The sequence below is a fragment of the Cherax quadricarinatus genome, unplaced genomic scaffold (assembly GCF_038502225.1).
Source record: "Cherax quadricarinatus isolate ZL_2023a unplaced genomic scaffold, ASM3850222v1 Contig1697, whole genome shotgun sequence".
NCBI classification, from domain to species: Eukaryota; Metazoa; Arthropoda; class Malacostraca; order Decapoda; family Parastacidae; genus Cherax; species Cherax quadricarinatus.
This window is the reverse complement of record NW_027196723.1, coordinates 57,501-74,144: the sequence shown is the minus strand read 5'-3', so window position 1 is coordinate 74,144 and position 16,644 is coordinate 57,501. Positions and strand designations below refer to the sequence as shown.

Genomic DNA, 16,644 nt, shown 5'->3' with positions numbered 1-16,644 from the left:
TGAGGACAGTGGTGTGAGGCGCAGCGATGAGGACAGTGGTGTGAGGTGCAGCGATGAGGACAGTGGTGTGAGGTGCAGCGATGAGGACAGTGGTGTGAGGTGCAGCGATGAGGACAGTGGTATGAGGTGCAGCGTTGAGGACAGTGGTGTGAGGTGCAGCGTTGAGGATAGTGGTATGAGGTGCAGCGTTGAGGACAGTGGAGTGAGGCGCAGCGTTGAGGACAGTGGTGTGAGGCGCAGCGATGAGGACAGTGGTGTGATGTACAGCGATGAGGACAGTGGTGTGAGGTGCAGCGTTGAGGACAGTGGTGTGAGGCGCAGCGTTGGGGACAGTGGTATGAGGTGCAGCGTTGAGGGCAGTGGTGTGAGGTGCAGCGTTGAGGACAATGGTGTAAGGTGCAGCGTTGAGGACAGTGGTGTGAGGTGCAGCGTTGAGAACAGTGGAGTGAGGCGCAACGTTGAGGACAGTGGTGTGAGGTGCAGCGTTGAGGACAGTGGTATGAGGCGCAGCGTTGAGGACAGTGGTGTGAGGAGCAGCGATGAGGACAGTGGTGTGAGGTGCAGCGATGAGGACAGTGGTATGAGGTGCAGCGTTGAGGACTGGTATGAGGCACAGCGTTGAGGACAGTGGTGTGAGGCGCAGCGTTGAGGACAGTGGTGTGAAGTCCAGCGTTGAGGACAGTGGTATGAGGTGCAGCGTTGAGGACAGTGGTATGAGGTGCAGCGTTGAGGACAGTGGTATGAGGCGCAACGTTGAGGACAGTGGTGTGAGGTGCAGCGATAAGGACAGTGGTGTGAGGTGCAGCGTTGAGGACAGTGGTGTGAGGTGCAGCGATGAGGACAGTGGTGTGAGGTGCAGCGTTGAGGACAGTGGTATGAGGCGCAGCGTTGAGGACAGTGGTGTGAGGTGCAGCGATGAGGACAGTGGTGTGAGGTGCAGCGATGAGGACAGTGGTATGAGGTGCAGCGTTGAGGACTGGTATGAGGCGCAGCGTTGAGGACAGTGGTGTGAGGCACAGCGTTGAGGACAGTGGTGTGAGGTCCAGCGTTGAGGACAGTGGTATGAGGTGCAGCGTTGAGGACAGTGGTATGAGGCGCAGCGTTGAGGACAGTGGTGTGAGGTGCAGCGATGAGGACAGTGGTGTGAGGTGCAGCGTTGAGGACAGTGGTGTGAGGTGCAGCGTTGAGGACAGTGGTGTGAGGTGCAGCGATGAGGACAGTGGTGTGAGGCGCAGCGATGAGGACAGTGGTGTGAGGTGCAGCGATGAGGACAGTGGTGTGAGGTGCAGCGATGAGGACAGTGGTGTAAGGTGCAGCGTTGAGGACAGTGGTGTAATGTGCAGCGTTGAGGACAGTGGTGTGAGGTGCAGCGTTGAGGACAGTGGTGTAAGGTGCAGCGTTGAGGACAGTGGTGTAAGGTGCAGCGTTGAGGACAGTGGTGTGAGGTGCAGCGTTGAGGACAGTGGTGTGAGGTGCAGCGTTGAGGACAGTGGTGTGAGGTGCAGCGTTGAGGACAGTGGTGTGAGGCGCAGCGATGAGGACAGTGGTGTGAGGTGCAGCGATGAGGACAGTGGTGTGAGGTGCAGCGATGAGGACAGTGGTGTAAGGTGCAGCGTTGAGGACAGTGGTGTAAGGTGCAGCGATGAGGACAGTGGTGTGAGGTGCAGCGATGAGGACAGTGGTGTGAGGTGCAGCGATGAGGACACTGGTGTAAGGTGCAGCGTTGAGGACAGTGGTGTGAGGTGCAGCGTTGAGGACAGTGGTGTGAGGTGCAGCGTTGAGGACAGTGGTGTGAGGTGCAGCGATGAGGACAGTGGTGTGAGGGTGGTATTGCAGTGAGGACAATGGTGTAAGGGTGGTATTGCAGTGAGGACAGTGGTGTGAGGGTGGTATTGCAGTGAGGACAGTGGTGTGAGGGTGGTATTGCAGTGAGGACAGTGGTGTGAGGTGCAGCGATGAGGACAATGGTGTAAGGTGCAGCGTTGAGGACAGTGGTGTGAGGTGCAGCGTTGAGGACAGTGGTGTGAGGTGCAGCGATGAGGACAGTGGTGTGAGGTGCAGCGATGAGGACAATGGTGTAAGGTGCAGCGTTGAGGACAGTGGTGTGAGGTGCAGCGTTGAGGACAGTGGTGTGAGGTGCAGCGATGAGGACAGTGGTGTGAGGTGCAGCGATGAGGACAGTGGTGTGAGGTGCAGCGATGAGGACAGTGGTGTGAGGTGCAGCGATGAGGACAATGGTGTAAGGTGCAGCGTTGAGGACAGTGGTGTGAGGTGCAGCGTTGAGGACAGTGGTGTGAGGTGCAGCGTTGAGGACAGTGGTGTGAGGTGCAGCGATGAGGACAGTGGTGTGAGGTGCAGCGTTGAGGACAGTGGTGTGAGGTGCAGCGTTGAGGACAGTGGTGTGAGGTGCAGCGTTGAGGACAGTGGTGTGAGGTGCAGCGATGAGGACAGTGGTGTAAGGTGCAGCGTTGAGGACAGTGGTGTGAGGTGCAGCGTTGAGGACAGTGGTGTGAGGTGCAGCGTTGAGGACAGTGGTGTGAGGTGCAGCGTTGAGGACACTGGGAAAACTAATGGTTGGCTTCCACTGTGGTTTCAGTCTGACGGAATGTCTATATGCTAACTAAATATTCTACATCCCTCTCATGCACGCTCCAACTTGTCACAGATATGATACACACACACTCGCATACACACATGCAGTCACACACACACACACACACACACACACACACACACACACACAGTGAAGAGGCAGGGCCAGGAGCTGAGTCTCGACCCCTGCAGCCACAATTAGGTGAGTACACACACAACCTGCATATGACAAAGGGAACAGCTTACGACGACGTTTTGGTCCAACTTGGAACATTTACAAAGTCACACTAATACAAAAGAGAAGTTCATGTTCAAGTAGGTTTGCCAAGACGGGTCCTGACCAGGTCATGTCCGTGAGGTGACCCGGCAGTGACTCCCAAAGGATTATCGGAATTTGTACACTTGATGTACCGTGCTAATGTCATAGGGCTGCCCTACGGCTGGGGCAGCCCTATGACATGGGCACGGTGAGTCTCCCAACTCCATTTAAGCCGTTCCTGGCACTCAAGCCGCAGCCCGAGTGCCAGAACGACTCTGAAGATTCTCTGGAGGTGTGTGGTGTTGTACACACAAGAGAGAGAGAGACAGGAAGCCCGTGTATATATAGGCGAGCTGGACACGGATGACACCAAGAGAGGAAGCAAGGAAAAACAGTAGTGATAGTGGTGAGGATGGTAGTGGAAGTAGCAGAAGTAGAAGTGGTAGTAGAAAGTAGGGAGAGTAGTTTTAGTGGGACAAAAGATAAAAAAGGAGAGTGAAGGGTGAAGTGAGGAAAAAGTAAAGGTATTGGCAAAAGTAGTAGGAATGGTAGTTACTGGTAAATGGTTTTGAAAATCGACAAGTTGAAGATCGAGACACTGATGCAAAATATGGGAATCTTTATTGAAGAAACGTTTCGCCACACAGTGGCTTCATCAGTCCAATACAAAGCAGAAAGGTGTAAGGAGTGGAGGACTTCGAGGTAATCAGTCCCTCAGCCTGGAATCAATGTGTTCAGTCCATCACTCTTGTAGAAAGTACAGCATAGGGCCAGAGAAGTGGCTTATATACTGTAGTCAGGTAAGTGGAAGCAGGAGGAGGCGGGATCACAGTGGAACCATCCACTAGTGTAAGTAGGTCTTCGTCCATAGGTTGGATAAATGTTGAAGAATTCCTTCCATCAAAATCCCATGAAATTGCAGTGTCTGGCCCTATGCTGTACTTTCTACAAGAATGATGGACTGAACACATTGATTACAGGCTAAGGGACTGATTACCTCAAACTACTCCTCTCCGTACACCTTTCTGCTTTGTATTGGACTGATGAAGCCACTGTGTGGCGAAACGTTTCTTCAGTAAAGATTTCCATACGTTGCATAAGTGTCTCAATCATTTGTAGAAGTAGTAGAAGTGGGGTTAGCCAAAGGACAAGAAAAAGGAGTATTGCAGGAGAGCTAAGGTCCCACAAGGGATAAGACCAAAAACACAGGGGAAGGAGGGAACTGAAGGTCAGAACATACTTAGGCAGAAGAAAGGAAAAAAAAGAAAAAAAGGAAAAATAGGGAATGAGAAGAGGTAGGAAGAGGAGGAGAGGAGTGTTCTGAAGTTTGGGGCATTTGACAATGTAAAGAGAAATGATGGTATATACATGACTAAAATTCATACTAGGAAAGTTGTGTATAAGACATGATTCAACAAGACGGCGACTGTGAAAGACTTGCTGAATCGTCCCTTATACACAACTTTTCTAGTATGAATCTTAGTCCTGACTTTGTCTCTGTAGATGACTTTCTTTCTCAATACATTGTCAAATACCCCAAACTTCAAAGCTCTCGTGACTTGATCTGATCGTTTCATTCTCCTCTCCCCACTTCTCCTCCTTCACTATTTTTTTATTTTTTTCTTGTTTTTTCTTTCTTCTGCCTAAGTATGTTCTGTCCTGCAGTTCCCTCCTTCCCCTGTGTTTTTGGTCTTACCCCATGTTGGTCCTTAGCTCTTCTGCAGTGCTCCTTTTTCTTGCCCTTTGACTGACCCACCTCTACTACTTTTGCCACTACCTTTACTTTTGCTTCACTTCACCCTTCACTCCCCTTTCTATCTCTTGTCCCATTAAAACTACTCTCCATAATTTCTACCACCACTACTACTTCTGCTACAGCTTCCACTACCAGTCTCACCACTGCCACTACTTCTTTTTCTTCCTCTCTTGGTGCCGTCTCTGTCCTCCTCGTCTATACATATACTGGCTCCCTCTTTCTTTTGTGTTAGTGTGACTTTGTACATGGTCCAAGTAGGGCCGAAACGTTGTCGTTTCTCTCTCCTATGTGCGAGTTATTTGTGTATTCCAGCCACAGTATTGTGCCTTTTTGTTCTTTATACACACACACACACACACACTGTTCCACACAGGGAACTAATCCATAAACTGGAAGAGCAGGCAGGGATAATGGGAAATGTTGCTTCCTGGATCAAGGTATATCTGAGCGGCGGGAGAGAGAGTGATGGCCCGATATCCCGGGAAGAAATGCTGTTACACACACGCGTGACGAGGGTCGTCCCGCAAGGAACCATACCGGGACACGTAATGTTCCTGTTATGCTTGAAGGACCTGACTGATAAGAAAGCTTAATATCGATTTCTGGCACTGCTAAGACAGAGAGCACCATCAGCAGATTCTTAGTATGTACTTCCAAGCACCAGAGTCACCTAAAACATTTCTCATGCTGTAGCCCAGGGTAATATCCAAGTCGCTATTATACTAGTACTACTACCATCAAAGATCTCACTAGAAATTAGACAAAAACAAACTGGCAATTTAATGTGGCAGAGTTTCCTTATCCCATGTGGAGGCTGCGATAGGGTTTACGTTGGAGAGACGTCTTGATGTTTTGGAACACTAGGAACAATTAATGCAAATATGATATAGAAGAAACAACATAACCAACACGCATGCGTAATACAGAGGAGATTATGTAGACACGTTATGAACTGGAATTGGAGACAAAATAATCATACAAGAACTCTCTAAAGACAGATGTTGACGATCATCTATTATAGTTACGTGAACACCAATGTACAGAACACAGGAAGTTTAAAGGTCTCTCAAGCTTTGGCTCGGTTAATTTTAAAATGCCAGAACACAATTGTCAAATATGTCACATCTCCACTAGCAAGCCCATCCGAGGCTTATGTGACCACCATCACCACTACACCGCCACCATCACCACCACTACACCTTCACACCCCCATCACCATCACCACTACCATAACTATTCCCTGACACCACCACCACCAAACCTTAACACCACAATTACACCTTCATACTACCACTACTCCTTCACACCACCACCACCACTACTTCTTGACACCACCACCACCACCACCACCACCACTACTACTTCTTCACACCCCCACCATCACCTCTCTGCCCTAGACCCCTGGCTGTCTTCAAGAGGGAGCTGAACAGGTACCTAAAGTCAGTACCTGACCAGCCTGACTGTGGTTCGTACGCTGAGTTGCGCGTGGCCAGCAGTAATAGCCTGGTTTATCAGGCTCTGATCCACCGCGAGGCCTGGTCACGAACCGGGCAGCGGGGGCGTTGACTCCCCGGAACACCCTCCAGAAAGAACCCCGTTCCCCCCCCCCCGTACACCACCACCCACGTACAATCACCTCCCCCGTACACCTACCTTTCCCCGGCAATTAGAATCTTCAAGGAATTTATATCAACCCAGAAGTTTTATAATCCCAAAACGCAATAAAAAACTTCCTAAGTTTGCCACTTCCGGTGAAGCCTGTGTAAGTGTTCTGTCTCGTAAAATGAGAACCACCGTCGGTGCTGAGTCTGCTTCTAGCATGGCTAGCAACCCGTGTATACCGCTATCATATATATGTATATGTATATATATATATATTTGCAAGTTTTTTTATTATTATTCTTTGTTCATAAGACGGCAAACATTAGTGGCTGAAGACGACACAAACATGAAGGTTCCAACAGTGACAAGACACAAACTTTATTGGTTTATTCCGGGTCAGATCTACATAATGTGTTTATAATGTACACCTACAACTTCAACATGCATTTACAATTATTGTTCCAGTATATGCTAGCCTCCGTAAATTCATCAATGCTTGCATAAACCTTATCTTATCTTATCCTGTCTTGTCGCAAATTATCCCTACAGAAAAAGAAGGAATGAGATAACAGAGTAAACATGGATGAGAATAGACTTAACCGAGCGAGAACGGAAAGCATGTAAGATATTTAGAATGACAGGCGACAATGAAGATTATGCAAATTCTGTAAGTTTGTAGAGACTGCAGGAAAAATACCGAGTGTTGTAAACAAGAATGCGGAGGAAGAAGTGATAACAATATAGAAACAAAAACTTGAACTATCCTTGAGTACGTAAGGAAGAAAAGCGAATGAATCGTGGCAACAATAGTGCTTTTAATCAAGATAACGTAATAATGATTCGTATAACAATAATTTCGTTAATGGAGAACAACTGAAGCAGTAGTCGTACCAGTAAAGAAGTGTCTACTGCACTTAACTCACTCTTCCGTTAAATATTTAGTGTCGCAAACGATACAAACATGGACACTATCAAAGTCGTCTGATCTTTAAGAGCTGTAAGCCTTGATCCGTTGTTGGTTGAGTGGCAGGAAGCGAAGACTTGTGTAGAACAGCAAGTGTCAGTGTGGTTGAGCACAAGTGGGGTGCTTCAAGGCTCGCTCCTCGTTCCTAACGTTTCCGATGAAATAAGTGACAAGCGCTGCATCCGTATGAGACTATAAATAATATGAATGACCTCGACAAGACAGCCAGCAGAGTAATCAGATATTTAAGTACTTTGAACAAGCTGACGTGGCTGGCTGCTTGCGTGAATTAACGATGGTGACATACTCTTCACAACTCACTAACGTTACTGCCCCCGGCGGTCCAGTCCCAGACCAGGCCTCCCTGTTTATGGCCTGATAAACCAGGCTGTTGTTGCCAGACGCATCATATGCACCACAGCCCTGCTGACCAGGAACTGTTTCGGGGAATTAAGTAAGTAAGTAAGTAAGTTTATTCAGGTATACACAAATACAGTTACATAGAATTATCATACATAGCAGCATATGTGTAGAGAACCTGGGATAACCCAAAAAAGTCAGACAGAGTGACTTATTTCCATTGGGGTCCTTTTACCTTATTATTATAATATAAAGGTTATAATATTTTCTTATTGTTCTACAATGAAGATAACATCTTATTATCATACTAAAAAGACTATCTGCGACACCAAGGTCATTAAGACTATCTACAATACGAGGGTCATTACAAGGAATAAGGTAAAATTTACACGTATTTTAGCTAAAAAATAGAAAATCATTCCCCTCCCTTTCTGTTGCTTCATTCATCAGACACTTTTTAGCAGTCTTCTTGAACTGGTTCAAGCTATGACTGGCCTTGACATTTGTGGGTAGTCTGTTCCATTCCTTTATTGCTGTACAATAAAAGGTGTTTGAAGCCTGGCCACTGACTGTGGGTACTACAAAGTTGTGCTCTCTCCCCCTAGTTCTATGATTGCTTTGGTTCCCAGCCTTGACAAAATTGACAGCAAGATATTCTGGACATTGCTTGTGAGCAATTTTATAAACATGATTTAGCTTCAGTTGTTTTACTCTGTCTTCAACATTCAGCATATCCAACTGCTGTAATTCATCCTGGCCTACATGTTCTCTTGGTCCCAGCCCCAGGATGAATCTTACGATTTTGTTCTGGGTGATTTGCAGTCTATCTTTCAGTTTTTTTGTCAAGGCAGAGTACCAAGAAGAGCAAGCGTAATCCATATGGCATTGTATAAGGGCTAGACATAGAGTCCTGCGAGCCTCAGTAGGTAGACACTGTGCTTGTCTATACAGGAACTTCAGTCTGGCATTCGCTTTCTTTACTACACTGTTCCCTATCAATTCTCCTGACATGCATGGGTCAAAGGGGATTCCCAAATATTTTACTGATGAAACCAAAGTGATGGGCTCCCCATTACATTGAACATTAAAATTATTTACCCTTCTCAGTTTATGTTTCGTGCCAAAGAGAATGGCTTCAGTTTTCCCTAGGTGTAATGATAGTTTGTTGTCTACTAACCATTTGCTGCAGGACTCCAGTTCCAGTGTTAAAACATTAGCAATATCTTGTGGGTCTTTACCTGACACTAACAGAGCACTGTCATCTGCATACAGTAGGAGTTTGCACTTGACACTGATAGGCATATCATTGACATAACATAAGAATAATAAGGGACCCAGAATACTACCTTGGGGAACTCCACATGTTATCGGCAGGGGTTCTGATTCTGTTTTGTTGATTTTGACTATTTGTCTCCTGTTGCTAAGGTAGGACTTAAACCAGTCTACAGAACCTATACCGATAGTTTGAAGTTTATTACATAATATATTGTGGTTGACAGTATCGAAGGCCTTTTGCAGGTCTAAGGTTACCATGCCTATGAGGTTCCCCTTTGACATTTCAGTTCTCAGGTAATCCATCAGATTAATAAGGGAGGTGTCGGTTGAGTAGGATCTTCTAAAGCCCGATTGATAGCTATGGAGGATGTTGTTGTCATTAAGGTACTTAACTACTTGAGAATACACCGCCCTCTCTAGAATTTTAGATATTATACTGAGTATACTAACAGGCCTATAGTTGCTTACATCAGACCTACTATTTTTCTTGAAGATAGGAGTAACTCTGGCCTCCTTGAACCCCTCCGGTACTGTATTAGTGGTGATTGATAGATTTATTATGTGAGCAATAGGGATTGACAGTTCAGAAGCACCATCTTTTAGGAACTTAGACGGGATGTTATCAGGGCCTGTGCTCTTAGTTGGGTTTAACCTGCTTAGTTCTTTTTGAATAAAGTCATGAGATACACTTACTAGTTGACAACTGTTTGGGGTTACCCCTTTATTGGTATAGTATGTTTGAAACTTATCAGAGTCTGTGTTAAAGGTATTTGATGCAGCTGGTAGTTTACTTACTAGTGTTGATGCAACAGATGTGTAGTATGAATTAAAGCAATTTGCCACCTTAGATGTTTCGTGGCATACCTCATTATCGATAGTGAGTACTATGTTAGACCTATCTACTGGCTTATGGGTGTACCCCAACTGTTTTAGTTGTTGCCAGAGCTTTCTGGGGTTATGCTTATACTCTTCAATTTTTGAGCAGTAGTGCTTTGCCTTTGCTCCATTTTATAAGTCTCTGTACTCTGTTCCTCACCCTTTGGAATTCATTTAGTGCTGCAATATCCTGTCTGTTTGCTTTAAATCTTTTTAGCAGCTGGTCTCTGAATTTCATATTATCTAATATCTCAGTATTCATCCAGGGTTCAGTTCTTCGTTTAATCCTAACCTCTTTAACTGGTGCAATATTATCAAGGATGGTAGTGAACATTGTTTTGAATTTTTCCCAGGCATCGTTTACGTCCGTGCAACTTGTTATCTCTGTCCAGTCACAATCTTGATTTCATCTTGATTTCAACCAGAGGTGCTTTGGTAATTTCCCTTATTTTTGAAGAGTTCATGTATAAAAGTTTTGGTCCCTTTTTTCTTATAGAGTTATCACTTAGCTTTAAGGCGGAGGTATTTTGCACAGTCTCTCGATCCTCTTGCTTTCGAAGGAAGTACCCTTGTGGTTTAGCGCTTCTTTCTGATTATAATAATTTCGAAGGAAGTAATTTCAGTATGGAGATTTGGTATCAATCCCTCCAGAATTTTCCAGGTGTATCTTTCTCGCTTCCGGTCCAGGGACTGCAGTGCGAGGAACTTTAAATACCTCAAGTGCTCTTAATACTGAATTTATTCAAATAGCGAAGGTTCTCTATACATTCTCATGATCTGCAGTTCAACCTGTCTTAAAACTGGCTGTCAGTATACAGCAAAACTCCAATCAAGAGAAAGAAAGCAAATGATATGATGAGTATCATCACTGGCTTGGCATTTCTTGTTTTGAAGGTTCTAGCTATCCAGCCTATCACTTTCCTTGTGGTTGTAATAATAACACTGTCGTGATTCTTAGTTATAACCTCCTTTGACAACATCACAACTAAGTTCCTCATAGTTCTCTTCCGCTCTACTTACTGGTTTCAGTCTGTTTTACACTCCGTTTCAGTTTTTCAATTTCCTCAGTTTTCTTATGGATGTCACCACTGAGTTTCGTCTCGCCAATAGATGCCTCCCGCGAACTTCTCCATCTCGCCAATAGACGTCGCCTATGAAATAATGAGCAACTTGACGATCAAAAACTTGCAGTAAAGGGCTGTTTAGAATTCCTCTCGTGAGAGTCAAAAACTGAAGAGTGAAGGACAGCATCAGCAGCTGTGAATGTAGCAGAGTTTTAAAGAGTACCTTCGTGATTCTGAATAGAGGAAGAGGAAGAGGAGGACAAGGAGGAGGAGGAGGAGGAAAAGGATAAGGAGGTGAGGAGGCCAAGCAAGAGGAAGAAAAAGAAGAAGAGGAGTAAGAAGGAGAAGAAGTGGAAGATGACGACAAGGAGGAGGAGGAGAAGAAGAAGAAGCAGAAGAAGGAGGGGAGAAGGAGGGGGAGGAGGAGGAGAAAAACATAACCATAAAAAGTGCTTTGAATAGTCACTTGGGTGGCAGTGGCTCCATTAGGCGTCAAGAAATATCTGAAGTGCTGCCTGGAAGCTCTATACAGCAATGTGACTCTAGAGTATCTTAAATCAAGGTGACTCTAGAGCTAGAACTTACAGCAAGGTGACTCTAGAGCCAGATCTTCCAGCAAGGTAACTCTAGAGCCAGATCTTGCAGCAAGGTAACTCTAGAGCCAGATCTTACAGCAAGGTAACTCTAGAGCCAGGTCTTACAGCAACGTAACTCTAGAACCAGATCTTGCAGCAAGGTAACTTTAGAGCCAGATCTTACAGCAAGGTAACTCTAGAGCCAGATCTTACAGCAAGGTAACTCTAGAGCCAGATCTTGCAGCAAGGTAACTCTAGAGCCAGATCCTACAGCAAGGTAACTCTAGAGCCAGATCTTACAGCAAGGTAACTCTAGAGCCAGATCTTACAGCAAGGTAACACTAGAGCCAGATCTTGCAGCAAGGTAACACTAGAGCCAGATCTTGCAGCAAGGTAACTCTAGAGCCAGATCTTACAGCAAGGTAACTCTAGAGCCAGATCTTACAGCAAGGTAACTCTAGAGCCAGATCTTACAGCAAGGTAACTCTAGAGCCAGATCTTACAGCAAGGTAACTCTAGAGCCAGATCTTGCAGCAAGGTAACTCTAGAGGTAGATCTTACAGCAAAGTAACTCTAGAGCCAGATCTTACAGCAAGGTAACTCTAGAGCCAGATCTTACAGCAAGGTAACTCTAGAGCCAGATCTTACAGCAAGGTAACTCTAGAGCCAGATCTTACAGCAAGGTAACTCTAGAGCCAGATATAACAGCAAGGTAACTCTAGAGCCAGATCTTACAGCAATGTAAATCTAGAGCCAGATCTTACAGCAAGGTAACTCTAGAGCAAGATCTTACAGCAAGGTAACTCTAGAGCCAGATCTTGCAGCAAGGTAACTCTAGAGCCAGATCTTACAGCAAGGTAACTCTAGGGCCAGATCTTGCAGCAAGGTAACTCTAGAGCCAGATCTTGCAGCAAGGTAACTGTAGAGCCAGATCTTGCAGCAAGGTAACTCTAGAGCCAGATCTTGCAGCAAGGTAACTCTAGAGCCAGATCTTGCAGCAAGGTAACTCTAGAGCCAGATCTTACAGCAAGGTAACTCTAGAGCCAGATCTTACAGCAAGATAACTCTAGAGCCAGATCTTACAGCAAGGTAACTCTAGAGCCAGATCTTACAGCAAGGTAACTCTAGAGCCAGATCTTACAACAAGGTAACTCTAGAGCCAGATCTTACAGCAAGGTAACTCTAGAGCCAGATCTTACAGCAAGGTAACTCTAGAGCCAGATCTTACAGCAAGGTAACTCTAGAGCCAGATCTTGCAGCAAGGTAACTCTAGAGCCAGATCTTGCAGCAAGGTAACTCTAGAGCCAAATCTTACAGCAAGGTAACTCTAGAGCCAGATCTTACAGCAAGGTAACTCTAGAGCCAGATCTTACAGCAAGATAACTCTAGAGCCAGATCTTACAGCAAGGTAACTCTAGAGCCAGATCTTACAGCAAGGTAACTCTAGAGCCAGATCTTACAACAAGGTAACTCTAGAGCCAGATCTTACAGCAAGGTAACTCTAGAGCCAGATCTTACAGCAAGGTAACTCTAGAGCCAGATCTTACAGCAAGGTAACTCTAGAGCCAGATCTTGCAGCAAGGTAACTCTAGAGCCAGATCTTGCAGCAAGGTAACTCTAGAGCCAAATCTTACAGCAAGGTAACTCTAGAGCCAGATCTTACAGCAAGGTAACTCTAGAGCCAGATCTTGCAGCAAGGTAACTCTAGAGCCAGATCTTACAGCAAGGTAACTCTAGAGCCAGATCTTGCAGCAAGGTAACTCTAGAGCCAGATCTTACAGCAAGGTAACTCTAGAGCCAGATCTTACAGCAAGGTAACTCTAGAGCCAGATCTTGCAGCAAGGTAACTCTAGAGCCAGATCTTACAGCAAGGTAACTCTAGAGCCAGATCTTACAGCAAGGTAACTCTAGAGCCAGATCTTACAGCAAGGTAACTCTAGAGCCAGATCTTACAGCAAGGTAACTCTAGAGCCAGATCTTGCAGCAAGGTAACTCTAGAGCCAGATCTTACAGCAAGGTAACTCTAGAGCCAGATCTTACAGCAAGGTAACTCTAGAGCCAGATCTTACAGCAAGGTAACTCTAGAGCCAGATCTTACAGCAAGGTAACTCTAGAGCCAGATCTTGCAGCAAGGTAACTCTAGAGGTAGATCTTACAGCAAAGTAACTCTAGAGCCAGATCTTACAGCAAGGTAACTCTAGAGCCAGATCTTACAGCAAGGTAACTCTAGAGCCAGATCTTACAGCAAGGTAACTCTAGAGCCAGATCTTACAGCAAGGTAACTCTAGAGCCAGATATTACAGCAAGGTAACTCTAGAGCCAGATCTTACAGCAATGTAAATCTAGAGCCAGATCTTACAGCAAGGTAACTCTAGAGCAAGATCTTACAGCAAGGTAACTCTAGAGCCAGATCTTGCAGCAAGGTAACTCTAGAGCCAGATCTTACAGCAAGGTAACTCTAGAACCAGATCTTGCAGCAAGGTAACTCTAGAGCCAGATCTTGCAGCAAGGTAACTGTAGAGCCAGATCTTGCAGCAAGGTAACTCTAGAGCCAGATCTTGCAGCAAGGTAACTCTAGAGCCAGATCTTGCAGCAAGGTAACTCTAGAGCCAGATCTTACAGCAAGGTAACTCTAGAGCCACAAGATCTTGCAGCAAGGTAACTCTAGAGCCAGATCTTACAGCAAGGTAACTCTAGAGCCAGATCTTACAGCAAGGTAACTCTAGAGCCAGATCTTACAGCAAGGTAACTCTAGAGCCACAAGATCTTGCAGCAAGGTAACTCTAGAGCCAGATCTTACAGCAAGGTAACTCTAGAGCCAGATCTTACAGCAAGGTAACTCTAGAGCCAGATCTTACAGCAAGGTAACTCTAGAGCCAGATCTTACAGCAAGGTAACTCTAGAGCCAGATCTTGCAGCAAGGTAACTCTAGAGCCAGATCTTACAGCAAGGTAACTCTAGAGCCAGATCTTACAGCAAGGTAACTCTAGAGCCAGATCTTACAGCAAGGTAACTCTAGAGCCAGATCTTACAGCAAGGTAACTCTAGAGCCAGATCTTACAGCAAGGTAACTCTAGAGCCAGATCTTGCAGCAAGGTAACTCTAGAGCCAGATCTTACAGCAAGGTAACTCTAGAGCCAGATCTTACAGCAAGGTAACTCTAGAGCCAGATCTTTCAGCAATGTAACTCTAGAGCCAGATCTTACAGCAAGGTGATTCTTGAACCACCGACATACACTTTCTTGTGTGAATAAGCTTCTCGTTGAAATCACTAAGCAGGAGCAAAAAAATGTTTAAGAACCGAGAAATAGAGAGAGAGAGAGAGAGAGAGAGAGAGAGAGAGAGAGAGAGAGAGAGAGAGAGAGAGAGAGAGAGAGAGAGAGAGAGAGAGAGAGAGAGAGAGAAGGGAGTGAAAAGGATGTACAAGCAAGCTAAGTGTGTCATGAGGCGTAAAGTGTGAGGTGTGCCAGTAAAGCACAGTGGTTATTTTGAAGATTTTTGTCTCTAGGAGCAAGTTTATTGGGCAGTGCCAGTTATCCTGTGAGTGGACATGATGCCATAAAGACGAGTGTTGAGCAGTGCCAGTCATCCTGTGAGTGGACATGACGTCATAAAGACGAGTGTTGAGCAGTGCCAGTCATCCTATGAGTGAACATGACGCCATAAAGACGAGTGCCAGTCATCCTGTGAGTGGACATGACGTCATGAAGACGGGTGTTGACTAGTGCCAGTCATCCTGAGCGTGAACATGACGTCATAAAGACGAGTGTTGAGCAGTGCCAGTCATCCTGTGAGTGAACATGACGCCATAAAGACGAGTGTTGAGCAGTGCCAGTCGTCCTGTGAGTGAACATGACGTCATGAAGACGGGTGTTGACTAGTGCCAGTCATCCTGAGCGTGAACATGACGTCATAAAGACGGGTGTTGAGCAGTGCCAGTCGTCCTGTGAGTGAACATGACGTCACAAAGACGGGTGTTGAGCAGTGCCAGTTATCCAGTGAGTGGATATGACGTCATAAAGACGGGTGTTGAGCAGTGCCAGTCATCCTGTGAGTGAACATGACGTCACAAAGACGGGTGTTGAGCAGTACCAGTTATCCTGTGAGTGGACATGACGTCATAAAGACGGGTGTTGAGCAGTGCCAGTCATCCTGTGAGTGAACATGACGTCACAAAGACGGGTGTTGAGTAGTGCCAGTCATCCTGTGAGTGGACATGACGTCATAAAGACGGGTGTCGAGTAGTGCCAGTCATCCTGTGAGTGAACATGACGTCATAAAGACGGGTGTTGAGTAGTGCCAGTCATCATGTGAGTGGACATGACGTCATAAAGACGGGTGTTGAGTAGTGCCAGTCATCCTGTGAGTGAACATGACGTCATAAAGACGGGTGTTGAGTAGTGCCAGTCATCCTGTGATTGGACATGACGTCATAAAGACGGGTGTTGAGTAGTGCCAGTTATCCTGTGAGTAAACATGACGTCATAAAGACGAGTGTTGAGTAGTGCCAGTCATCCTGTGAGTGGACATGACGTCATAAAGACGGGTGTTGAGTAGTGCCAGTCATCCTGTGAGTGGACATGACGTCATAAAGACGGGTGTTGAGTAGTGCCAGTCATCCTGTGAGTGGACATGACGTCATAAAGACGGGTGTTGAGTAGTGCCAGTCATCCTGTGAGTGAACATGACGTCATAAAGACGGGTGTTGAGTAGTGCCAGTCATCCTGTGATTGGACATGACGTCATAAAGACGGGTGTTGAGTAGTGCCAGTTATCCTGTGAGTGAACATGACGTCATAAAGACGAGTGTTGAGTAGTGCCAGTCATCCTGTGAGTGGACATGACGTCATAAAGACGGGTGTTGAGTAGTGCCAGTCATCCTGTGAGTGAACACACCGCATAAAGAACAGCTCTGAACAGTGTCACTCATCCTGTTATGAATATACCAATGTTTTCCCAAATCTGTGATTCATATTCTCTTTATATTATTCCATATCTACCAGACCATCAGTTCACTCACTCCCGGTCATCTTAACACTCACTCCCGGTCATCTTAACACTCACTCCCGGTCATCTTAACACTCACTCCCGGTCATCTTAACACTCACTCCCGGTCATCTTAACACTCACTCCCGGTCATCTTAACACTCACTCCCGGTCATCTTAACACTCACTCCCGGTCATCTTAACACTCACTCCCGGTCATCTTAACACTCACTCCCGGTCATCTTAACACTCACTCCCGGTCATCTTAACACTCACTCCCGGTCATCTTAACACTCACTCCCGGTCATCTTAACCTCCAATAATTTCTATACAAG

The 16,644-nt window shown here is 45.9% G+C and overlaps 1 protein-coding gene across 1 annotated transcript in view; it reads left to right on the top strand.

The window, feature by feature from the left end:
• Nucleotides 1-3,050: 3,050 nt before the first annotated feature.
• LOC138851703 (prostaglandin E2 receptor EP3 subtype-like) overlaps nucleotides 3,051-16,644 on the top strand; it is a 60,211-nt gene continuing 46,617 nt past the window's right edge. The window contains exon 1 of the mRNA XM_070081104.1: nucleotides 3,051-3,143. Within this exon, the coding sequence (XP_069937205.1) occupies nucleotides 3,051-3,143 (93 nt within the window). The remainder of the gene's footprint in view (nucleotides 3,144-16,644) is intronic.